The 20639-nt window shown below is 45.3% G+C and overlaps 1 protein-coding gene across 2 annotated transcripts in view; it reads right to left on the bottom strand.

Moving 5' to 3' along the window:
- Window positions 1-2903: 2903 nt before the first annotated feature.
- EPB41L4B (erythrocyte membrane protein band 4.1 like 4B) overlaps window positions 2904-20639 on the bottom strand; it is a 145095-nt gene continuing 127359 nt past the window's right edge. Inside the window, exons 23-26 of one of the 2 annotated variants that reach the window (XM_004269360.4) lie at window positions 16238-16354; window positions 13917-13985; window positions 7560-7705; window positions 2904-6311 (exon numbers count right to left, since the gene is read on the bottom strand). In XM_004269360.4, coding sequence (XP_004269408.1) covers window positions 6242-6311; window positions 7560-7705; window positions 13917-13985; window positions 16238-16354 — 402 coding nt within the window. In that variant the 3' untranslated portion in view covers window positions 2904-6241. The remainder of the gene's footprint in view (window positions 6312-7559; window positions 7706-13916; window positions 13986-16237; window positions 16355-20639) is intronic. The other variant, XM_033427470.2, reaches the window with a different exon arrangement.

The raw sequence follows: 20639 nt of genomic DNA on the forward strand, positions 1-20639 counted from the left end.
CTACTCAGAAAGTGGTCCACGGAGCAGCAGCAGCAGCATCCCCAGAGGCCAGCATGTTAGCATCACTAATCTCGGGCCCCACGGCAGACCCGTGACTCAGGATGCACTTTACCAATATCCCCGGGAGACCCCAGTATACGTTCACATTTAAAAAGTGCTCCCCGGAGGGTTCACCTTGAACACACCTTGTCAGAGTCACTGCTTCCCCCACCTTGTTCCAGCACTTTTTGGTTTATATAAAGCACTTACTATATCCATTACTTCTTGGGAGCATCACTGAAAAAGTTGAAATTGCAAGATCCGCACTTTATAGATAGGTAAACCGAGGTCCTTAGGGCCACTTTAAACATAGGTAAACCGAGGTCCGAGGTCCTTAAGGTCTAGTTTCCCGAGGGAAACTAGAACCCAGCTCTTTGGGCTGGATTCACATAGATTTTTGGCGTGTGCAGTCAGCAGAGGCTGCCGGTGCCCTTGCGTAACGTGCCCCCTTCAACACCAGGCAACTGGTTTACTGGTTTCCCCACAGCGAGCACGTACAGGCCTTGGCAGGCCCAGACCGTGGAATTCCCGACTTTCCCAAATCCATTCCTGCCGCTTGCAGTTCACTTCCGGTTATTTACTCAGCCATTCATTCATTCATTCATTCACACCAAGCACTTAACTACATGCCAGGCCTTTCCAAATGATGGTTTTGGAGTGATAACACATTCAAACTGCTAAGCTGTTTTCCGCTAGAAAACATGGATACAATTCTTTTTATGCTAGTATTGCAGATCCAGCATTCTAGCTTGCTTTTAAATTTTATTTTATTGCATAAACAAACAAAATAATTATGGAGGCAGAAAAGCATGGAGGTTTCAAACGTAGGCCCAGAAGTCAGGCAGTGCCACGTGGTGATCAGTAACCTCCATGATGCACTGGAGATTAGGTAAGATGATAGAGGTAAGGATCAGTGGTATTGAATGAATACCTACAGTATTAAACCCTATGACAATGAACGAATGAATATGCCTATGGTTCTGAAATACAAAAATTCAAAAGAAACTAGTGATTACAACCTTTTTTGGCCCAGGAGAGATGGGAGACAGGGGACTGCTGTGAGAAGTGAGAAGTTTTGTGCGACCCAGAGGTCAAATATTTGCTTTTAGGTAACAGTTAACACTGATGGTGGGTTGTCCAATTGGAGTTTAAACGTGTTTATCCTGACAGGTGAGTCAGGTATAATTCATGGAAACCCTGGGCTTCACTAGGTCTCCCAATATCCCAGTCGTTGTAAGAAATATGTCAGATTTACTGCTTGAAAAAGGTAAGATGAACTATAATTACTTTAAAAATCAAAACAAAGACATTTCTTTCCCCAAAACATAGCTTTCAGAGGATAAAATTCTAAAATACAAGAAATCCAATCAATTGAAAATCTGTTAGAGTATCCCTAAAAGAACAAAAAAATCCAAAAATAAAATTTTATTGTTAAAAATTGAAATGTCTTTCTTTTCATCTTCCTGTTTATTAGGAAGGATATGGCCAATTTTAAATGGACCAATGTTTAGCAAAAAAAAAAACAAGCATTGGACTTCCGATTCTGGTGTTGATTCACTGGTTTGGGAATCCAAGCTGTTATCTATTACTTTATTTTGTATTCCCTTCATTTTAATTAATACAATTAACAGTGATGGTGCCAGATATAAGGCAGATTAAAACCAGGTCATTCTTCTGGTAAACTGGTCTGGTAAAACCAGGTGGGCTATTTTGGGGGGGGGGGGCAGGGGATGTCGGGTGCTGGTGTTGGAGGATGGTTTGCACCCACAGCTTAAAATGAAGCTTGTAGGTAAACTGCAGATTTCAGTGAGCTACCCATGATCAAGGACCTGGGGTCCATGGACTCAAAGGCGGACATAGATGGGTTTCAGGGGTGGTGTGAGGATCCAATGAAAGTCTGGAATGATGTGTGACGTATAGCTTTTTCTAGGGAGAATACCCATAATCTTCATGGGTCACTTAAAAGTCTGCACGCCACCCCAGGGCCTTAGAACCTACTCTGGTTTCCAATTCCTTACAGGCTTGGCTGCTTCCTTTCACGAGGTTCTCTCTCATCCACTTAAATTGCTTTTGGGATTTTCTTATTCTTTTTGTTTTCTTACAAGATTTCAGCCCTGGAGGGAGACCTGTTCTCACCCTCAGCACATATTCCCTACTTTGTTACATCCCAGGGTTTGCATAAAGCCTCTGCTCCCCAATGATGTGAACCCACAATACTGTGGTTTCCGCTTTTGTACGTATTTTTCAAGGAAGAACGTTTCCTGAACATGCTGAGACCGCTGCCTGAACAAGAGTTGGGAATTCAAACAAGAACTTAGAGATGAACCTGAGTTTAATTTCATTTGCATTTTTAAAAAAAGATAGCACCTTTATTTTATCTTCTCAAAGCCATTTCTCTAAAACAATTTTTTTTCTGTTATAAACTTCACCCCCCACAAATCAGTGCTGCATCTCGGTATCTGACCAGTTTAACAACAGATTTGCCCATGCTTCTGTCTGTCTAGTAATATATGTGATTTTTTTCACTTTTGATTGTTTATGAAATAAAAGTTGTGATCTTGGCAGTTCCTCAAAAAGTTCAACATAGAGTTGCTGTATGACGCAGCTATTCCCATCTCAGTTATATACCCAAGAGAACTGAAAACATATGTTCACAAATGTTCATATTATTCATAAGAGTCAAAAAGTGGAAGCAAGCCAAATGTCTATTAATTGATGAATGGATAAACAAAATGTGGCATATCCTTACAATGGAATATTATATAGCCATTAAAAAGGAACGAAGTACTAATACATGCTACAACATGGATGAAACGTGCAAACATTGCGTTAAGTGAAAGAAGCCAGTCACAAAAGACCACATATTGTGTTATTCCATTTATATGAAATGTCCAGAATTGGCAAATCCATAGACAGAAATCCAAAGACAGAAAGTAAATTAGTGGTTGCTAAAAGATAGGGGGAGGGGAGAATTGGTAGTGACTACAGATATGGAGTTTCTTTCTGGAATCATGGAAATGTTCTGTAATTAGATAGTTGTGATATTTGTATGACATTATGAATATGCTAAAAAATACTGAATTATATACATTAAAATGGTTAACAGGGTGAGTTTCAAGTTTTTTAAAAGCTGTGATCTTTGAGATGATGAAAGAAAGATAAAGATGGTAACAGAATATTCTTGTGCTATTCTGGGAGTGTATTCTTGGGGCACATTCAGGTGGGATCTTCTGAATGCTCTAGGACCTCATTTTTAAACTCTTTAAACATAAGGATCTCCTATGCAATCTACAATCCACAAACCTGGGGTTGCAGGATTCCCAGGCCACTTGCATTAACCCTCACCCCCATACCCACCAGGAGTCTGTGGCTCACAGTCTGGAACACTTGCTCCGGAATGATTATGTCAGCAAGCTGATTTTTCTCCCCGGACATAAGATGTGTTGTGTGACCGTATGGTACTGTTGTTTTGGTTTTAAGTATATAAAAAAAAGGCGAAGTGATTGTACCAATTCACTTTTATCCCTATGAATCCACCCAACACAATGTCATCTTCTCAGGTCACAATGCCAAGCACCCAACATACATGTACGTAGGCAAATAACCAGGACAACTGCTGAAACAATGGAATCCTCTTGATTTTACTGGTTAGGGTTGAGCTGCCAAAGGTACTGGGTTTTCATATACAGTAACAGCCAACTTGTTTGTGATCAGACTTCCAGTGACATCAACCTTCTGAAACATCTGTGAACCCAGGGGGACATGGGGAAGAAGCAGCAGGCTCAGAGCCTCCTGAGAACAATGGCCAAAAAGCCCATGCATCCCTCCTCGGAAGCAAAGCCAACCTGACACGTATGTAACACTGAGTTTCCCGGCTTCCTCAAGAAAACTTCAGTTTTGCCCTGGAGGTTTCCATCAGAGAGCCGGAAGTGAAGAGCAGAAGACTGAGAAAGCAGGTTAGAAGAGGAGGGATTGGCAAGAGGTGACAACCCCAGAAACAGATATTTCCCCCGTACTGTACAGGAACACATTTTGTATCGTGTACACAACATAAAGAACGGCTAAAGCTGTTTTAAGAGTACGGCCGGGGTCATGTAGTATTGGGGTGGGGGGTAAAAGTTCCCAAATACCACAATTGCCCCCAGACAGCTTCACCAATAGAGCAGACAGCAGTGCAAACCATCAATGAGAAAAGCGTTAGTCTGTGAAAGGCAAGCCAAGCCCTGCACATCTGGATAGCGCTTGATGACATCACTGCACCACACCAAGGTACAAAAGGGGCTGATGTTTGTAATGATGACCATGACTCATCAAGAAAAGGTTAAATACTCTCCAGTATACTCTGTTTACTAAGGCAGGGAAGTGTGTAATATATTTTAGAAAGATTTCCCTCAAAAAAATATTAAAATTGTATAGATTCAGCACTTAAAGGGTTAATCCTCTGTTATCTGAATATTTGCGTACATTACCTCATTTTACAACGATGCTAGTCAATGAGGCATTACTTTTTTTTTTATAATCATTAGTATCAAATTATTGGCACCATTCAGGTTTAAGGATAGGGACAGGAGAGCAAATTATACAACATAAAAATACAGTTCTGATACAAATATACGAGATCAATTCCACTTAAGTGGTCATAAGAAATGGATGGACATTTTACACACAAGGAAATACAGCTAGTAAGTCACCACATGGAAAAGTGCTCAGCCTTGCTAGCAATTAATGAAATAAAACCACCTTTCAAGAAACAACTATACGCACTTATTAAACTAGGAAAAATAAATAAAAATGGCACAACCCAATACTGGCAGAACTATTGGTAAATAGAAATGCTTATACATTGCTGGTGGCATCATAAATTGTAGAGGGGATTCAAGCATTCAGAGAGGATGGGGGGTTGAACTTGATGACCTTTAAGGTCTTTTCAACCCAGAGACTGGATCTTTCTAGAAAGCAATCTGGCAATATGAAACAAGAGCTATAAAATACCTCATGCTCTTTGACCTTGTAATCTCTCTTTGGAGATATTCCCAAGGGGAGAATCCAAAAGAAGGAACATTTTTTACAAAGACATTCATAGCAGCACTATTTATAAGAGTGAAAAGTTAGATATAACTCAAATATCTAGTAATGGCAAGAAGTGAGGTTAATCATGTTACATGGATACAAAGAAATCAAAATTGGTGAGAGCAGGATCAGTGTTGAAAAGAGGAGCTGTGTGTTAGATGGAAGTACTCAAAGACCATGTACACACTGACCATACTGATGTAAAAATGTGTGCATATTCATTGAGAAAGCATGGGAAACATTTCAGAGGGCTAGTCTGTGGTTAGGGGGTTCTTAATTATTCCTGCAAAGTTGTTCAAGTACATAATAAAAATTTAAAAACACATTTCTTGAAACTATATAAAAAGAGAGCAAAGTTTCTTCTGGTCAAGTTTCTATCAACAGGACATGAGTTGATCAACTTTAGAAATAATTTTCCTTTATGGAACACCCAAATGAATCCTGATATCAAGTCACTTTGTAAGGATTTTTAGACAATTTAAACTATAATGTCTTACTTTGGGTTCAATAATAAATTTTATATATCCCCAATAATATCATATACCATAAGTTCACAAGTTAAATTGTATTTCAGATTAAGCTGAAGTACCTTCAGCTCTGGTGACTGCAACTTTCCTTTTTTAGTTCACCTACTTGTGTCTGAATAAAAATGAATGTTAAAGACTTTATAAGATCTGTGTATTTACCAGTGTAAATGAAAAACCAGCAGTAAAGAATTATTCTCTCATTAAAAATGACTCTAACAAACAGTCAAAGCTTGGTGCAAGTGTCAATCATACAAAATCACATGGTTGAGATTGACAGCAAAGGATTCCGTGCCATATTAACCCCTGTGGTTATTAATATATACACACAGGTACTTCTGAAAAGGAATCCTGGTTTTCCCACCTTTCTTCTAGGCTTACCAAATCCTGTCTCAACTACACTGAGTAGCAGAAAAACTCTAATACTCAGGAGACATAAAATATCTTTTCCGATAGAAGTCAAGCCAGAAGTTGGCTTTGACTAACCACAGAGACCTGGGCCAACAGAGCACACATTTGTATGTCGTGCTAGAGTGATCACACAAAGCCCGAAGAAAGAAAACGGACAGAAGGCACCATGCCATCCTCCAGGCACCAAGCGGAGAATTTCACAGTTCGGTCATCAACAGTCTTTTCATCATTTTCTCTCTCTCCAGTTCCTGCCGGAGCGTCTCTGCACTGAAAAACAATAAGGTGACAAAATGGTGAGATACACGCTCAAAAACGGTAAGAGCAGTCTCAGTTTAAATGTCGTCTCCCAGATTCTTTCCCAGTCTGAGTTCTTGACTTTCTCTTTCAGGATCCTTAAGGACCCCCTACACTTGCTAGCATTACAGTGACCTGAAATAGGCTTCCTATAGGTTTCCCCCACCGGACGGAGAGCTTCTGAAAGCACCGCTCCGCAGGGGACTGACTGTTAGATATGCCATTCCTCTCTGAAACCCTGGAGCCTAGCACAGGATCTGGCATATAGCAGCCTCTCAGTAAAGGTCATTTAAATGAATGGGAAAATGTCCAGGGGTTAGATTTCTTTAAATCATGTTCTCAATTGGTTTCATGTGCACTTTCTCCCAGAATTACCTCCAATGTTTTAATAAATAAAATTGAATTGAATACATAAAATTGAAGTAAAATTGGCTGCTTTAAGAGGTTGCTGCTGAGTTCTTGGCCCTCGAGCCCAGTTGCCTATCTATGGAATTTATCTCCACTGTTTAGGTGCACACACACACACACACACACACACACACACACACACACACCCCAGGAAGTACACGTCTTGAAAGGCACAATCAATTTTTTAAATAATTTCATTCAGAGTAGAAAGCAATGTTTCTACTATGGCCAAGGAGGCTTTACACAATCTGGCCCCAGTTTCACGGGTTTCCTCTCCTGTCCTGCACTACCTCTGTGGCTGCACCAGCCCCCTTAACTCTTTCTTAACCATGCCAGGCTCACTCCACCTCAGAAGCCTTAGCACCAGCTGTTCCCTCTGACTACTATACTCCTTTCTCAAATACCTGCAGCTTGCTCCCCTCACCACCTTCAGCTCTCTGCTTAAATGCCACCTGGGTGAGACCATCCCAGCATGCTCATGGATTTATGTTTCTCCCTAGCACTTGTCACTATCTCACACACACATACACACACTCATTCACTGTCTCTCTCCCCTCCCCCAACACTAAATTGTAAACTCCGGAAAGGTAGCACTTTCATCTGTTTTGTTCACTCTGCAGTCCTAGCACCTAGAATAGTGCCTAGCCTTTGACGACATTTCAATAAACACCAATATTCAGAGAATATTCAGAGAATAAATGAATAAAAGAATGAATAAGAGAGTGGTAGATGTCACAAACACAGTGCACCTAGAGCCTGTGCCTGGTTTCCTGTCATCAGAGTTATCTCTTGGTACCTGCTGATCTGACTCACCTGGCCACTGGAGAAACAGGCTTCCGAATGGTGTAGATGGTCTGCACTGTGGAGACGGTCTCTGTCAAAGGCCTCAGGGTTGCTGCTGGAATCAGTGGGGAAGACTGGCCAGGACAGCACTGTAATTTACTGTCTCTAAAGTCTGCCTGGAGAGGAAACAGAAAAGAGGAAATCAATCTCAGTTTGGGTTCCATTTTCACACTGTCAGCTGCTCCCTAAGACTTACCACACAGTCCCTGTTATTTTATTTATTTAAGAAATTTTATTTATTTATTTATGGCTGCGTTGGGTCCTCATTGCTGCACACGAGCTTTCTCTAGTTGCAGCGAGCGGGGGCTACTCTTCATTGCGGTGCGTGGGCTTCTCATTGCAGTGGCTTCTCTTGTTGTGGAGCATGGGTTCCATGCGCATGGACTTCAGTAGTTGTGGCACGCGGGCTCAGTAGTTGTGGCGCACGGGCTTAGTTGCTTGTGGGCGGCATGTGGGATCTTCCCAGACCAGGGCTCGAACTCGTGTCCCCTGCATTGGCAGGCGTATTCTTAACCACTGCGCCACCAGGGAAGCCCAGTCCCTGTTATTTTTTAATAATAGTCAATCAACTACCATTTATTAAATGATATTGCTTAGTGCTAGCCGCTATGCTAAGCACTTGACATTCATTACCTCTGGACAATCTTAAAGGTAGAGGTCATGTTTCATCACATGTTAGACACCATCATTTGTAAGATGCACCATTTTTGCCCATGCCACAGAGAAAGAAAAAGTAACCATTCGAACTCTGTCATGTACACTATTGTAATAAACATTCTGATTTCAGAGATGTTAGAAGGTGGAAAAACGCACATCTTGGAACTGATTTTATGGAAAAGGAAAGTGAGGCTCAGAGAGGTTAAGTAATCTTCCCAAGGTCACACAGTTAGTAAGTATTAAGAACCAGTATTTAGAACCAGGGTTGGCTGACTTCAAAATTGGTGTTTTTTACCATTATAACAGTGGTTCCCAAAGTATGGGCCCCAGACTAGCAGCATCAGTACCATCTTGAAACTTGGTGAAAATGCAAAGTCTCAGGCCCCAACTAAGACCTTTGGAACCAGAATGTTTGGGGACAAAGTCCAGCAATCTGTGTTTTTACGAGACCTTCAGATGATTCTGATATATGGTAGAGTTTGAGAACTACTGGTCTAGAGTACACTGCCTCATTTGGAGAGGACAATTTATTGTTGTTTTCATTACAAAGCAAGATATGCTTATTACTTCACATAGGAAACTCAGAAGATATATAAAAGTAAAGAAATGAAGTAATTCCATAATCCCTTACTATCACTGTCAGTGTATTTCCTCATAGCGTTTTTTCTATGCATACTTTTTTGTTTGTTTTATAACCTTTCAGTAGTACCAGCTATATATTTTATAACTTGAGTTTTCATGCTAGTTCCTGGCCCTAAACTTGGAGAAATTTTTCACGTGGCTTTCTAAAGAAGAGGTTTTGATCATCAAATGAGCAATATATTTCTAGTGATTAGACAGATGATGAGCTGTCCCTCCTAGGGAAACATGGAAAACCACAAAAATACCAGGTGTAGTTGTAGTTCTGTAAGGGTATATCTGGCTTGAGCAATGGGGAGAATCTTATCTTTGAGAGGTCCTGAAAGACTACTACTGAGAAATACAAGCCCTTGTTTGTTTTACAAGTGCCTCTAGAGAGAGAACTGACCTGGCCTGGGCTGGAGCAACGCCAAAGAATTGACCACGAGAACAGGAGCATCGTAGAGTGGCTAGCATGTGATGTTTGCCACAGGGAGCTTTCACAAACTTTGGGCTGTAGTGGTCACTTGTGTGGTTTACCAGATAATCCTGGCTCATTGATTTCCATGGTAGGATTACACTTCCCCACCCCACTTTGAAGTTAGGCATGACCACGTGCCTTGTTTTGGCCAAAGAAATGTGCTGCCATGTTTTATTTCCATGCTAGTGTGTGATTTGTCACCTCTTTTTTTTTCACCTCTGCCACTGTGACTAGCACTGTTTCAGACGGCAGCTGCTCCATTAGCCTGGGTCCCAGACACAGAGCAACACAGAGCACAGTGCATAGCCCACCCCTGACAGACATGCAGCGGGAGTAGGAAATTCAATTTGTCATTTTAAAGCATGACTTAGCCCAGCCTTCCTGATACAGGAGCTGGGGTAAGAAGTTATTTTGTTGTTTCAGTGAAGTGGGTGGAGGTTGGGCTTTTGATGCCAATTTTGATCCTTTCCGGAAAAAAGAGGGAAATTTACACTTACATACAAAGGCAAAAGTGGGTAAAAGTACCAGGGCCTTAGCATGAATCAGGGCAGTGGCACCAGACTTTATTAATAGTCATTATATTCTTTACTGCCATGCACTCAAAGTAGAAAAAGAAAGAGCCAGCTTCACTTAAGAATGACCTTAGGGGGACTTCCCTGGTGGTGCAGTGGTTAAGAATCCACCTGCCAATGCAGGAGACACGGGTTCGAGCCCTGGTCCGGGAAGATCCCACATGCTGCGGAGCAACTAAGCCCGTGTGCCACAACTACTGAGTCCGCGCTCTAGAGCCCATGAGCCACAACTACTGAGCCTGTGTACCACAACTACTGAGCCTACGCTCTAGAGCCCGTGAGCCACAACTACCTAGCCCGCGTGCTGCAACTACTGAAGCCTGTGCACCTAGAGTCTGTGCTCCACAACAAGAGAAGCCACTGCAATGAGAAGCCCGCGCACCGCAAGGAAGAGTAGCCCCCGCTCGCCGCAGCTAGAGAAAGTCGACTCGCGGCAATGAAGACCAACGCAGCCAAAAATAAATAAATAAATAAATAAGAATGATCTTAGGGAGCAGTGAAAATTACTATTATTAAATCTCAACCCTGAGAACTTGCCTTCCTATTTGTTGAATGAAGAAATGAATGAACAGACTTCTGCTGGAACAAAGCAGGTAACACAGGGACAGACCAGGTTAGGCAGAAGAACATGGGACAGAAATCTGACCAGAGCCAGGCAGGGGCCCTCATCTTAGACAGACCAAGGCCCTGGGCTGAGTATCACGTAGAGTTAACAGGCTCAAATACAAGACAGAAACTGGTCTCAGGATTAAGCAAGGAGCCTGGTTGTTGAAACCAGACCCAAGGTCAATGCTGGATCAACGGCCAGAAAAACTTTGTGTGGAGTTCCCTGGAGCTGCTGAGCTCCCCCATGACTGTGGTCAGGATAGGTGTGGAGGCCTGTGGAGAGGGCAACCCTGTAGCAAGGTCAAGTGTCTTGACCTTGGAGGGGAGGAAAAGATAATATGACACAGGGGGGTAAGAAAATTAGGAAGCTGAAGCTCATGAATTTGGCTTCTGTTACCATCCAGCTGTTAGTAACTCCCTAATTATAATCTCCAGTCTAGTCCTGTCTCCTGATACAGACTTGGATATCCAGCTGCCCATTCACTGTTTCCATTCAGATGTTTCCAAGGCATTTCTAACACATCATGGCCAAAGGCAAACGCATTATCCCTCCCAATCCACTCTTCCCTAAGATTTCCTTATCTTAGTGAATGGACCCACTCTCCATCCACATTCTGCAAGTCAGAAATCTGGGAGCCCTTTTTGGCCCTCCCTCTCCCTCATCCAATCCAATTCCTTACCAGCCTCTTTTTTTTTTTTTAAGAATTTTTTTTTTAAGATTTTTTTTTTGATGTGGACCATTTTTAAAGTCTTTATTAAATTTGTTACAATATTGCTTCTGTTTTATGTTTTGGGTTTTTGGCCACCAGCCATGTGGGATCTTAGCTCCCCGACCAGGGATTGAACCAACACCCCCTTGCACTGCAAGGTGAAGTCTTAACCACTGAAATGCCAGGGAAGTCCCCCTTACCAGCCTCTTAAATATCCCCCTGACCTGTGCACACCTCTCCACCTCCACCATCAACACCTCTCTGGATCACACTCTCTGCCTTCTCTCCCTTGAACTATTGTCCTAGATTTCTAGGCTACTTCCCTGAGTCCGCTCTGCCTGAACCCAGCTCTGCTCCCACTGCCATCACAGGGCTCATTTCCAAATGCAGCTGCCCTGTTACTACCCTGCTCAAAGTCCTTCAAAGGCTTCCCATTGCTCGTAGGATCCAGATCAGGGCCCCTCCTTTGGCCTACAAAGCCAAGCATGGTTTTGCCCTATGGGGTTTGTCCCTGCTTTCCTCCCCTTCCTCCTCTCATGCCTCACACCCTTGCTCTCTGCCTTCTAGGCCCACTGGCCTTCATTTCATTCCCCTGAATGTGGGATGACTCCTCCGCCGAAGGACTCCGGTTCATGCTGTTCCCCCCGCCTGCTCCAGCCGCCTCAAAGCCCTCTTGCCCAGTTCTTAAAAGTCCCAGCATGGTTTCTGACATTGGCTTCCTGCTCCATCTTGGCCCCCAGCTTTTCAGGAAGGGCTTCCCTGGGTGTCTCACAGCACTGCCAAGGCTGGGGAGCAGGCCAGAGTGCCCGCCACGGCCAGCAGAGGAAGTAGAGCCGGAGCTTCCAGCTGGGGAGCTGTGCCTAGCCCAACTGCAGGGGCCAGATGAATGTTGCGGCAGCAGCACTGAACAGCCCGGCCCAGCCCGTGTGTCTCTGCTCTCTGGCTCTTAAAAGGCAGGTTCTGGAAGCAGATCATGACCCTAGCATGGATTGTTCTAGAAACATGCTTTTATCTCTGCATGGACTGCTGAACACCTTCCCAGTTCTGTTCATCCTCCGAAACATGAATCAGCCGCTGCTCACACCCTCCCTATTCATGCGGCCGGCCACCTCAGGTAGCGACCATCACCTAACCCATGAGACTGCACTTCAAGCTACCCCTAGGCCACCTCACAGGTCCTCTAGATTGGCCGTTGGAAGGAGCCTCAGGGACCACTTGGTTCTTGGTTCCAGGAATCGCATACTCGGATCCCTGGGAGGAGGAGAGGGCGAGGGGAAAGAGGAGGGAGCCTCTTCTGCCCACCCCCATTTGAGCCTCCCCACTTCTGCTCAGTAGATGGTGAGCTTCTGCAGAAGCTTTTAGTTAAGGAAAAAAAGCTGAGCAGCTGAAAAGAATCCTGAAAATCATCGAACTCTTTCATTTTGCAGATGAGGAAACTACATTTAAATGTTTAAACACATTTCAACAGTTTGCAAAGAGTTTAAATAAGCTGCTCGGCGACACGGAGAGCCATGGTAACGGGAAAGCCAGTTGTCATGACTACCTGCTCTTGTTAAGCACACCACCTGCCTCTCCAGCATTGAGAAACGTCGTACTTGACATTTGTGGGGGTGGTCTGTGGTCGGTAAAGTACTTTCAAGTTCTTGATCCCTTTTGATCCTTGCCTCAACCAGATAGAAGGAGGAGGATGTTCTTATTACTATTTCCACTTTAAATAAGACGAGACTGGTGCTCAGAGTGGTAAAATAACTTAACCTAAAATCTTACCATTATCAAGATGCAGATCCAACCCCAAAGAATTGAAAACAGGGACTCAGACAAATATAGGTACCTGCATGTTCACAGCAGCATTATTCACATTAGCCAAAAGGTAGAGACAACCCATCAACGCCCATCGATGAATGAATGGATCAACAAGTTACGGTATATAAGTACAATGGAATATTATTCCTCCATGAGAAGAAATGAAGTACTGATATATCTTACAGTGTGCATGAGCCTTACAAACATTATGCTGACAGAAGCCAGACACAATAGGTCACACAGTATATGATTCCATTTTTATGGAATATCCAAACTGGGCAAATCCAAAAAGACAGAATGGTGGTTGACAGGGGCCGGAGGGAAGGGGAAAATGGGAAGTGACTGTTTGATGGGTATGAGGTTTCCTTTGGGGGTGATGAAAGGGTTTTAGAATTAGATAGAGGTGGTAGCTGCATGACCCTGAATGTACTAAATGTCACTGAATTGTCACTTTAAAATGGTTAATTCTATGTTACATGAAGCTCACCTCAATAAAACAAAACTAGAAGATGCAGACCCCCAAGCCCCAGCTCCTTCCCAGCCTCACAGAGTTCACAGTGATCCAAAGAAGCTATTGGGGGCTTCCCTGATGGCGCAGTGGTTGAGAGTCCGCCTGCCGATGCAGGGGACGCGGGTTCGTGCCCCGGTCCGGGAGGATCCCACAAGTCGCGGAGCGGCTGGGCCCGTGAGCCATGGCTGCTGAGCCTGCGCATCCGGAGCCTGTGCTCCACAACGGGAGAGGCCACAACAGTGAGAGGCCCGCGTAACACACACACACAAAAAAAGAAGCTGTTGGCACTGCTGGCTGGTGAATCACAGGAAAGCACGCCACCTGGGAACAATATCTCGAAACACAGATCTGTTTTCCGGATCTACTTACGGTAAACTGTGGCCCTGTTATGAAAGGATCAGGAAAAGGGGTCACTGTATCAGCCGGGAATGTTTTTATCTTCAAAAAAGAGACAGAGAAGAGTGTTACTTTCAGATTAGAAAACAAAGTTTTGAAATCTTTGGCAGTGCATTTTTAAACGGAACTGAAGGTTTCAGGGGGACACACACCGAGCCTTCATTACTTGTTGAAGAAATACACCAAGGGTCACTAGGAGTGTTGCCCAGCACTCGTAACTGTGCCCACTGTTGTGCTATAGGGCCAGGCCGCTGCAAGGAAGACAGGCTGGAGTCTTCCTCGCCCTGACCACGACCAGGGCATATAATGAGGCAGGTGAGGGCTCCCTGGGGGCCTGCTGACGGCTCCCCTGCAGCTCGGGAGAATGGACTAGAGGCCGCTGAGAGGGCACATCTGGGAACACAGTATATCAGAGTGGACAGAGTACCAGGAGGCCTGGACTAATCAGGCCAGGAGGATTCCCTGTCCGTTCACTTTAGTTGCTGGGCTCCCTGTAAACTCTGGGCCACAGAGGGAATCCTCAGGGAAACCCATGTAAGCATGGGAGAATCCCACCACCGTGGCCTTGGGAACAGAAGGCATGGTGATCAGAAATGCCCCGTGCTGGGGTCTGAAAGAGGGTGGACGCCCCGGCATGATCAGGTAGGGCTAAGTGGCCAGAAAGAGCCTTTGCTTCCATTTCTTTCTCTTGGGTCATTTCATCTTTGGCCTCCTGGAGGCCTTGGAGGATGGGGGGCGGGGGTGTGTGTATTTCTTTAAGCTGGCCTAGAGGACTGCCAGCAGGCCCAGGGTCCTGATGACTGTGGCACTAGCTTTGTCTGCAACCCACAGGGGCACAGAAACTGCCTGCTGGTGAATGCACATTGCGCCACCCGCCACCAGAGGGCTGCAGCCAAGACGTCGAGGCCACCACTCCCTATGCGCCACCGCCTTAGTGTCTCTCAGAGTCTTGCCTATGGACCCTGGAGTAGCTACCTGATGGCCTTGAGTCATTCTAATGGAGGGTAAGGTAGGGAGGGTCAGGAACACATCAGACCAGACCCAAATCTTCTGAGGGTTCTGAATGAGTTGAGTAGGTCTCAACTCAGCTGATCTAGAAATGACAATGTCCTTGCAGTGGGCACTGAGATGTCCAGCCCAAGCCTGCTCCCCTTCCTCAAACTCTCCTTAGTCTCTTTAAATATCTCAAAATTCCCAGGGACTCAGGTGCCAACTCGGGTTGCTGGTAGTGACTGCCTGCAGCATAGCAAGAGAAGGACTGGGGGCAGCCTTTCTCCTTACAGGGCCTAACGTGGTGTTCTGAGACCAAAAGCAAAGTGAAAGTAACATACAGATAAGACTCAGACCATCATGAAATAAAAGGGGAAAAGAGGATTATTATCGCTATTAAAGGAATGTGAAAGTGGGCAACTTCAAAGAATTATTTTATACCTGCTCTAAAGAAGAAAAAGACATTCCAACAGTTACACTCTGGGTTGCTGGGCTCTGGCAAAGCACATTCACTCTTCTGATGATGGCGCTGATGGTCATTGGTATCACACCACTTTAGAATGACTTTAGCAAAGCCAAAGGTGCAATATTGAACCCAGCAGGGTCTGGCCTGAGAAAATACAATACCTGACACACAAGCTATATGTGTTCCCTCGAATAGTGACAAACTGGAAACAAAGCACGCGTCCTGCAGTAAAGAGTTCGTTAGGTAGATGGCGGGCCATTCACTTGATGGAATATACAGTATGTGGTACCAAGAACACGCTAGAAACAACAAAACATTAAGCAAAAAGAGGAAAACAGGAGATGATGTGGATACTCTGATTTAACTATGTAAAATTATGAATGAATACAAATAAATATTAGAAGGAAACATGCAAAATGAAAAAAAGTTGTGCTAGGTTGGGATTATGGGTGATTCCCTTCAAGTCATTATATAATTCTCATATTGTCATCTTGATAAATAGCAGGAAAACACAAGTTAAAAGCTTTTGTTTTAATAGAAATGCAACTAAGAATTTTTCTCTCTGCGGAAAGCATCTATCCTCAGCACGGCTCGAGGAGAACAAACTCTTCACGGTTCTTGAGACCTAGAGACGAAGGGGCAGGATCACAGCCGTGGGTCCCAGTTTGACCAGGGACGGCTGGACTCCAAACTCTGCAATCATCCTGGAGTGAGAGCCCCTGCGGCCCCAGGCTCATCCGGAGGTCTGGTGCTCGTGCACACCCACGGGCTGCCTCCTGGCGGCTCCTGCCCGCCTCACCTCTCCTGGCCGGGCCCCTCTCCCTGCCAGGGTACCTACCAGCCTCGTTTTGATTGGAGGATGCATGCAAACTCCAGTGGTCTCTTCCTTCATGGGGAGAGAGAGTGGAGGAGAACAGCGAGAGTGGGCACAGTGGGGGGCGCTGGCGGGCTCTGCCTGCTCACGAGGAGAGGAGAGAAGGGAGGGGAAGGAGAGAAAGACAGCACAGTGCAAGATGGATCTGTGGACTCCAGACAGCTCTCAAGCCAGCCTCACCCGCAGCCTCCTTCCAGCCTCTGGCCACCTGGCTTCTGGTCCCTCCCTCTTCCCTCCTCTCTCCACCTTCTCTCCTCCTCTCTGGCCCTCCTCTGTCTTCTCCACTATCTGAGCAGAACGGCAGATCAAAACCCATTGCTGGGTCTGGCAGGTAGGGGCCCTGTCCTGTGCCAAGTGCACAGGACCAGGGTGCTGTTGAGGATTCTGAAGCATCGCCCAGGCCAAGCCAGAAAGAGCTCAGATGAATCCGTGAAGCCAGCCATGGGGGCAAAATGAGCAATGGCCACATACTGGAGAGTCTTTGCCTTCCATGCCCCATGGCCTCCTGCACTCTGCTAAGTAAGGGCCCACATTATAGGTGGCTAAGTGAGTAGATGCCCAACAGAGAGCTACAAGAAAGAGGTACATCAGTGAGGAGGAACACAGAGTTTAACATTGAATCTGCCATGGCTCTTTATCTGTGTTCAGAAAATATATTGGCCGTGACCCTCCTCCCACATCTATGGACCCAGGCCTTGGCATCTCATATTGGCACTGGGGGGTGAGGGGGCTTGCCGCTTACCTAGGCGATATCAAGCATTGTGAGAAAATGCCATGTCATTTGGGATACCAGGTTCCCTGGCCCCAGCCCTAAACAGTGCCATGCACCCAGCAGAGATCCAATAGCTTGTACTGGTGAGGATGAGAATGGTGAGGGAAGAATGCTCTGATGTCAGGGGAGGGAGCCACTGACAGGGTCAGTTTGGGTCTCAGGAAAGAACCATTACTCCAGGGAACAAATACATGCATCTTTTAGCTCATGAGCGTTTTCTGAAGTAGTTGGTATGATCCTGCCATAATGAATCCAGTAGAGCCTCTGGGAAAGTTTCATTGAAAAATTATCAGGAAAGTTGTTGCCTTCTTCTCCATCTCCAAATTGACCTAACTCCATCCTTTTTACTATCGTGCAGTCCTAGATGATCTCCAAGGGGCTTTTACAACCATCATTTACGATGGTCTCCATAATGGCCTTGTTTTACTATTCAGACGTGGGAGATGCAGAAATTGCATTTGCAAAGTCTAAATCCATGGGTCTAGACCCTCTTGTTGACTGTTTCTAAATCCATTCTTCAGAAACAAGGGAGTCCACATTAGTCCCCTAATGTGCAGTTAAGTTTTCCCACCCTACTTAAACTCCCCCTCCGGCTCTGGTCCTCAGGATAAATGTTATGCTCTATAAGATGCTACTAAGGCATAAATCACCAAGAAACAAGGACATTCTGCCTTGAGGCCAAAATGTGTACTGGCCACCAGTGTCTGTACTGAAGATTATAATGGATGACTTAAAGCTTTGCCCAGCATTGGACTTTTATGGTAAAGAAATGTTGGTCCATCCCACAAGCATCTCTGACCTTTCTAAAGGGAGATTTAGATCTCAGATTTGAAACTCAGATTTCTAAATGCATCTGAGCGGATTTAAACAAAAGAACATCCCTGGGGCTCCCACACTTCTGACTTGTAGTAAATGAACAGGATTTCACATGCAATAGGATACTATTTTGAAATACCATTTATGTTTTCTCCTGGTATTTCCTTCCCTCCTTGGGCCTTTTCTACATTTAGGCACCTAGGTTCTATATGGCTTTTGAGTTCCAAAATCTGACTCTCTGGGGAACAGAAAGGTTTTGGCATAGATAAATGATGGTGAAAATGTGTAAGCCTTCATCCAGATAAGAAAAGAGATTGCCAGCTTGAGGATAAGCGAGAGAAGTCAGAAGGAAAGGGAGAACGGGTAGACATTAGTGAGTGCTGCACAAAGGGTCTCTGGGCCCCCCGTTCATAGGCAGAGGCTGGGGGACAGGGATTAAAGAGCAGTGGGGACCTGCACCCCTCTACTCAGGTAGAGATGGGAGAGCAGAGCAGAATGGCTGTGTGGTTGTGTCCAGCAGATAGGGATTCACATCCCAGCGGCACCGCGATCTCCACCCACCCAAAAGGGGCATAAGTGAAGCAGCGGGTGTCCCAGATGTATCAGCAAATAGGTGACTTCACGAACTAAAGAGACTTCCGTCCCTCTCCCCATGCCCTGAAGAACACGGATGAAACCCCAGGAAGACTGAAGAGGCACCTGATTTGACTTGAGCTTAAGCTTCAGCTCTCCTGCTAGAATGAGGTTCAAAATAAAAACTAAGTTATTGAGGCAAATGGAAACTCAGTTCTTCTGACATCCAACCCAGGGCCCATTCTGGGCCCTACACAACCTTCCTTTGGCCAGGCCATCTCCTCCCTGACACATGAACTCCTGACTAATGTCCCCTGACCCAGACGAGACCTGGATTATGATGCTCTGCAGCTGGGTGAGTGGTTCTTACAGTACAGGGATCAGGGAGGGACACGCCCCAAAGAGAGAGCATCAGAGACACAGAAGGTATGGGTGTTCACGGTCTGTGTTACCTGGGGAAGGAAGCTGGCATGACTGACCTGGAGTAGAGGGTGGGACTCTGCATCCCAAGGTCAACATGATTGATGTGTCCATGTGCCCACCTTCTAACACCCCACACTCTACCGACACCCACACCCCCCTGCACACCAAATGAGAACACCAGAGGGAGAGTGCGTGCTGTCTTCACTCACTTGCCTTCTTCCCTTCCCATCCTCACACCTGCTTCCCTCCCAGGCAGAAACTCTTATCTGATCTTGAAGAGTCTACGATGCAGATTCCAGGAACGGGCAGACAGCAGAGCTGCAGAGGTTGTAGGACTTGGATTGCTACATTGAGCTACATAATAACAGAGTTGGGGATTACAGAAGAAAAGAGTTGGGAAAAAGCAGGGGATGCTACAAGAGTGAAGCTAGAAAGAATGTTTTTGTGGAGAGTTTGGGGATGTAAGTCCTCGGGGAAGTGCAAGGTGCAAAAGAATTAAGAGAGAAGCAAAATCAGATTCAAGAACTGTTACCAGGAGGTGTTCATTTAATCTTCTTTCATTATTTTAAGAGATGCCAGTTAAAGACTGAATCTTTCTTATCATTCTTGGCTGTTTGGACCATGTTTCGTTCCATGCAGAGACTGGATCATAAGGGTAAAGAGACATTAAGGGTTAAACTAGCTCCAATAGTGTCTTGGTTTAATGAAGGCAAGAAAATCTGTCCCACTCCTCTCTCTCCAGCTCCCTGTCCTTCTAGCTCTGGCCTGAGGCACCAGGGCAGGGACACAGCTTTAAGACTTTCTTCCAGCCCCAGACCCTAAGTCTAGCCTTCCTTGGCTGTCTTTAGAGACACAGATGTCATGCTCCCCATCACCCTAACATCAAGGGCAGAAAGGGCTGCAGCTCGCATTTCTTTGATGCTGGGAAGAACAAATGGAGGAGATGGAGGTAAGAGGACCAGACAAAGGGAGAAGCAGGCTGCTGGAGTCCCTCTTCCCCTCTAGGACGCTTCGGCACTCATGGAGATAGGTCTCTGGAGTGAAGTAAGGTCAAAGCCAATGATGCCAAGGAAAGCCCGAAATACTAGCCCTCCAGCATACCTTCTGTGTGCATGTGCTCTGTGAACATGCACTTGTGCCTCAAATCCTCACAAATAAGAAGAAGGATGCTTCATCTTGAAAAAAGGTATTCACTGCAAACTTCAGCTGTGAAGTGGGCAGCTGTGTCTTGTACAAAAACCTCAGCTGTCCCGTGGCTGGGCAGTGCAGCACCTGGACCCTGTTTCAGAGCTCGGTCAGAGCTGCCCAGAGACACAAGCAAAGTGTGCTGGGGACACGGAATAAGCTCCCTGCTGTTGGAGGGGTGCAAGCAGAGACTGGACAGTAACTTGGTAGGCATTGGCACCTGAGATCAGGGGACCTGTGGGTCCCTTCCAGATGCTGCTTCCTTTCTAATCTCAGTCTGTTATGCCAAACACAGAAAAGGTGAGGCAGTTAAATCCACAAGCTGGATCTGCAACACAATGGTTTTTAAGGGAATCCCATCACTCCTGTCAAAGCCATGATGTATTTTTTTGTAAACTAACCCTAGTTCTCAGATCTACCAGACCTTTTAAATAATAATAAATAATCATTATTTTGCTCATGCTGTACCTTCTGCGTAGAATGCTTTGGTCCACTTCCTCCATCTGGCAAACTCCTACTCATACCTTAAAACCCTAGCAACATGAAGCCTTCTTTTTCCTAGTGCCCCCAGACAGGGTTAGGCACAGGGTCCCACAG

This window comes from Orcinus orca, chromosome 6 (assembly GCF_937001465.1).
Source record: "Orcinus orca chromosome 6, mOrcOrc1.1, whole genome shotgun sequence".
In the NCBI taxonomy this organism is placed as follows: domain Eukaryota; kingdom Metazoa; phylum Chordata; class Mammalia; order Artiodactyla; family Delphinidae; genus Orcinus; species Orcinus orca.